Here is a 4,483-nt window from a genome sequence, read left to right as displayed (position 1 = left end):
GAATATAACTACTATAATACTGCCCCTATATACAAGAATATAACTACTATAATACTGCTCCCTATGTACAAGAATATAACTACTATAATACTGCTCCTATGTACAAGAATATAACTTCTATAATACTGCTCTTTTGTGCAAGAATAAAACTACTATAATACTGCCCCCTATGTACAAGAATATAACTACTATAATACTGCTCCGATGTACAAGAATATAACTACTATAATACTGCCCCCTATGTACAGAATATAACTACTATAATACTGCCCCTATGTACAAGAATATAACTACTATAATACTGCCCCTATGTACAAGAATATAACTACTATAATACTGCCCCCTATGTACAGAATATAACTACTATAATACTGCCCCCTATGTACAAGAATATAACTACTATAATACTGCTCCCTATGTACAAGAATATAACTACTATAATACTGCTCCTATGTACAAGAATATAACTTCTATAATACTGCTCTTTTGTGCAAGAATAAAACTACTATAATACTGCCCCCTATGTACAAGAATATAACTACTATAATACTGCTCCTATGTACAAGAATATAACTACTATAATACTGCCCCCTATGTACTAGAATATAACTACTATAATACTGCTCCTATGTACAAGAATATAACTACTATAATACTGCCTCCTATGTACTAGAATATAACTACTATAATACTGCTCCTATGTACAAGAATATAACTACTATAATACTGCTCCTATGTACAAGAATATAACTACTATAATACTGCCCCCTATGTACAGAATATAACTACTATAATACTGCCCCTATGTACAAGAATATAACTACTATAATACTGCCTCCTAGCTGTGAGGACGTGTCTGAGTAGCTCTCCTGATGTCTGGAGCAAGGCCGGGGAGGGGCCACCCTGGGCGGGGAAGCTCCCCAAGCAAGGCCCAGGCTTCCTGGCCTACACTGGGAGACAACTCCCAGGCTTCTTCTAATGGGAATACAAATCCCAGAGTCATCGTTAAGCAATGCAAAGCAACAAGCCAAAGCTCCACTGTTTCCAAGAAGGAAGAAATGTGAGTAAAGTTATGGAAGGAACAGCAGCTGCAGTTACAGCAAAGAAACCTGAAGTGAAACTGTCAGTAAGTAAAGAAATGCAGCAAAGTCCAAAAACAAGTAATTCCCCAAAGGAATCTTCTGTCAGCAAACAGAGGCAGCCTGGTGCAGAGAAGGTGAGGCAGCTGCCATCACCGGCCTCAGGTGTGCAGCTCACTCCCCCACACAGGCAGAGACGGACATCTCTGGAGAGGCAGACATTGCAAGAAAACCTGCAGCAGCAAGACACGGTGTCCGGCATGGCGCGCTCAGGACGCACAAGGGCACAGGCAAGTGGCAGCAGTAAGAGTGCTGTGGAGCCCGGAGCCAGCAGTGGTACCATAAAGTCATCTGTGGTAAAACCAAAGGAGACCTCTGTGTTCAAAAACCCAGAGCCATTGTCCAAGCCTCAGATGGAGACGGCACGTGCACCCGAGCTGCAGCTGGCAGAGGAGATACCTGGCCTGGTAAAGAAGATGGGTGAGTTACAGCAGCAAAGACAAATGCTGCAAATGGAGATTGATGTTATCTATAAACTGAAGGCTGCTAATCCTGACAGTAATGCTGTGTGTGACCAGAGACTTTACTCACTGGGTGTGGAGCTGGCGAATGTGGTCAGGGACATAGACTGTATCCTGGAGAGGATGGGGCCCCTGGCAGAGACCTACAGAAACCGGGAGCGGTTCACCTCTCACAAGCAGGACTTTGTTGTGGAGTCCAGGACCTCTGATGCTGGATTAGGGTCAGAGACTGTACAGGATGAACCCCTGAAGCAGCAGACACGACCTGTGTTACAAGCTGCACGTTTCTGTTTCCAGGAGGGACAAATACTGCAGCAGCAGCAGACTGTAGCTGAGCCTGAGCAGCAACATGTACCTCAGAATCCAGCAGAGGCACCACAAGTCCCAGAATGCTCAACACAAGAGCAGGACATTGCATGTATGACTGTGTGTATTGATGGTGCACAGCACAGCCCTAATGCTGATGCACAGGCTGGGGATGACCCCACTGTACCCAGGGGCTCTGAGGCTGGAGGGGGCTCGCAGTCTGTGGTGGATGTCACATTGCCTCATAAAGATATTGTGGTTGATAATAATGTGTGTGATTTTCCCCCTTTGATACCTAATGCACAAGAGGTGACAGGTCCCCCTGCAGCGGACCCTCCCCCTGTTAGTCAGCCCAGTGTGACCCCACAGGTTCCCCACAGTAATGCCTGGAGCCGTGGTGCTCCGTCCTTCACCTCTGGCACCAACTATACCGGCCAGGCCTTCAAGAGAAGGAATGTGGTGCGATTTAAGCATAGAGGTCTCAAGGAGGATCTGCCGGACAGGAGGTTTGTGGTCAGGGAGCTACTGTGTCGTCAGATGGGGTTTGCGCCATTAAATATCTTGGCAGTGATTAATCTTCCAGACAGACAGGGATATGATGTCAGTTTTAAAATCATGCCTGATCTGGACAGATTCTGGGCTAATTTCCCTAAGTTCAGGGACACGGATGGATGGAACAAATTTATCTTTGTTCCCATTTCCAGGCCAGATACAGTCACTGTAAATATTATCTTCTGGAATGAGGCTGTTCCCCCGCAGGACATTGTGGTGTGGCTCCGGAGGCATTGTGACCTCGTCTCTGACCTCACCAAGAATCGTGACGTTGATGGTATCTGGACGGGAGGGTGGAAGGTCCTGGTGAAGCTGCGCCAGTGTAACAATGTCACTGCCCACTTACCCAACTCCTTCTTCATTGGGCGGGAGAAAGGTGTTTGCTTCTATCCTGGGCAGCCTCGTAAGTGTTTTAAATGTGGCAAAGCGGGTCACCTGGCAAATTCCTGTACTGTGGTCAAGTGCAGTCTGTGCGGGGAAGTCGGCCATGTAGCTGCAGACTGCCAGAATATAAGGTGTAACCTGTGTGGGAAGATCGGCCACCCTCACAAGGACTGTCCCGATGCTTGGCATAACATCTGCAGGGACTTTCCTGATGAGGATTTGGTGGTAGGAGCAGAGGCTCAGGAGGAGGAGGCCTTAATGTCAGGGGAGATACTCACTAGATCAGAGGTCCACCAAGGGTCAGACCATGTAACACCAGAGCAGCAGTGTGAAGAGGGTGCACAGGGGAGCATGGAGGTTGTCCTTCAAGGCCAGCCGCCCCAAGAGGCCTGCACATCTGTATCACCATCTCTACCTGATAATAGTAACAGCAAGCAGACCAAAAGGAGGAAAAAAGACACGTCCTCCCGTAAACCCGAGGAACAATATGATGCTGACCATAAAGCCAAGAAAAAAGTCAGCAGTGGTGTTGGTGTGATGGTCGTATCTAACAGATATGAAGTTCTATCTGAGTCAGATGGAGATTTTGATCAGGAATTGAAAAGAATAGAGGCAGAGTGTGAGAGGGAAACAGAGGACCCTCCGCCTACAAAGCGGAAACCCTTACCTATAGACTCTAATGTAGCGTCAGACATGGAGACCAGTAGTGGACAGAACACCTCTGAGTTATGATGACGGGTTCTACTTCTCTGCTACTCTTATACTGTGTTCTTATGGCCGGATTTTCCCTAAAATTTACATCAAGTAATGTGAACAGCATTAAGGTGAGGAGGACGAGACATGCGGTGTATGACCATCTGAGATACCTTGATGCAGATGTCTTTTTCCTACAGGAAACAAGATTGACATCTCTGGGGCTTATGAGAGAGGCTGAGAGGGAATGGAGATCTGGTCCGTCATTCTGGTCACTGGCTGTGGAGCCTTATGCCGGGGTCGCTATCCTGTTTAACACCAATAATGTGACTTTACATAGAATGACGGAGGTGGTTATGGGAAGGTGTCTGGTCCTGGAAGCCACTGTTAAGGGTAGACGGCTCCGGCTTAATAACATCTATGGGCCTCAGACAGTGACTGACAGGATCCAGCTGTTCAATAATGTGAAGCCATATCTCTTCACCTCTCTCCCGGTGGTGATGGCGGGTGACTTTAATGCCATAATGACATCTGGTGACAGTATCTCAGGCAGGACAGTGACCAGGGATGGCAAAGTCTTAAAAAACATAATTTTGCAGACCGGACTGAATGACGCTTTTACGCAAAGAGGTCGGACGCCAAAATTTACTTACTCATGTTCCAACAGAAGTAGTAGGATAGATTTGGCTTTTGTGAGTCCTACTGAAGTTGTCAGTGCCATCAGTGAGAAAACCGTTCCTTTCTCTGATCACCTTGTCTTGTGTTTCTGCCTGGGGGCCACTAACCGTCCTGACATCGGTAGAGGGTTGTGGAAGCTAAACTCCAGCCTCCTGGATGACATGCATGTTCGGAGTTGTGTCCACTTCCTTTTTCAGGGTCATTTACAGAGGGTAGATTTCTATGACAACATGGCCGACTGGTGGGAGGACGTCAAGGATGATATCCCTC

At 46.8% G+C, this 4,483-nt stretch overlaps 1 protein-coding gene across 1 annotated transcript; it reads left to right on the top strand.

Annotated features, from left to right (window-relative positions):
* The first annotated feature begins 1,128 nt into the window (after nucleotides 1-1,128).
* Nucleotides 1,129-4,278, top strand: LOC141257942 (uncharacterized). Its single transcript, XM_073672947.1, has one exon. The coding sequence runs from the start codon at nucleotides 1,139-1,141 to the stop codon at nucleotides 3,572-3,574; it is 2,436 nt and encodes an 811-aa protein (XP_073529048.1). The 5' UTR covers nucleotides 1,129-1,138; the 3' UTR covers nucleotides 3,575-4,278.
* Nucleotides 4,279-4,483: the final 205 nt, after the last annotated feature.

The sequence above is a fragment of the Phyllobates terribilis genome, unplaced genomic scaffold (assembly GCF_046119375.1).
Source record: "Phyllobates terribilis strain yellow unplaced genomic scaffold, ASM4611937v1 Scaffold_3__8_contigs__length_932513732, whole genome shotgun sequence".
NCBI classification, from domain to species: domain Eukaryota; kingdom Metazoa; phylum Chordata; class Amphibia; order Anura; family Dendrobatidae; genus Phyllobates; species Phyllobates terribilis.
The sequence above is the reverse complement of the archived record's forward strand: the minus strand, read 5'-3'. Positions and strand labels throughout refer to the sequence as shown.

What these genes read in the sequence shown, in the direction of transcription:
- LOC141257942 (XM_073672947.1), top strand. Translation starts at nt 1,139, where the DNA reads ATGCAGCAAAGTCCAAAAACAAGTAATTCCCCAAAGGAATCTTCTGTC.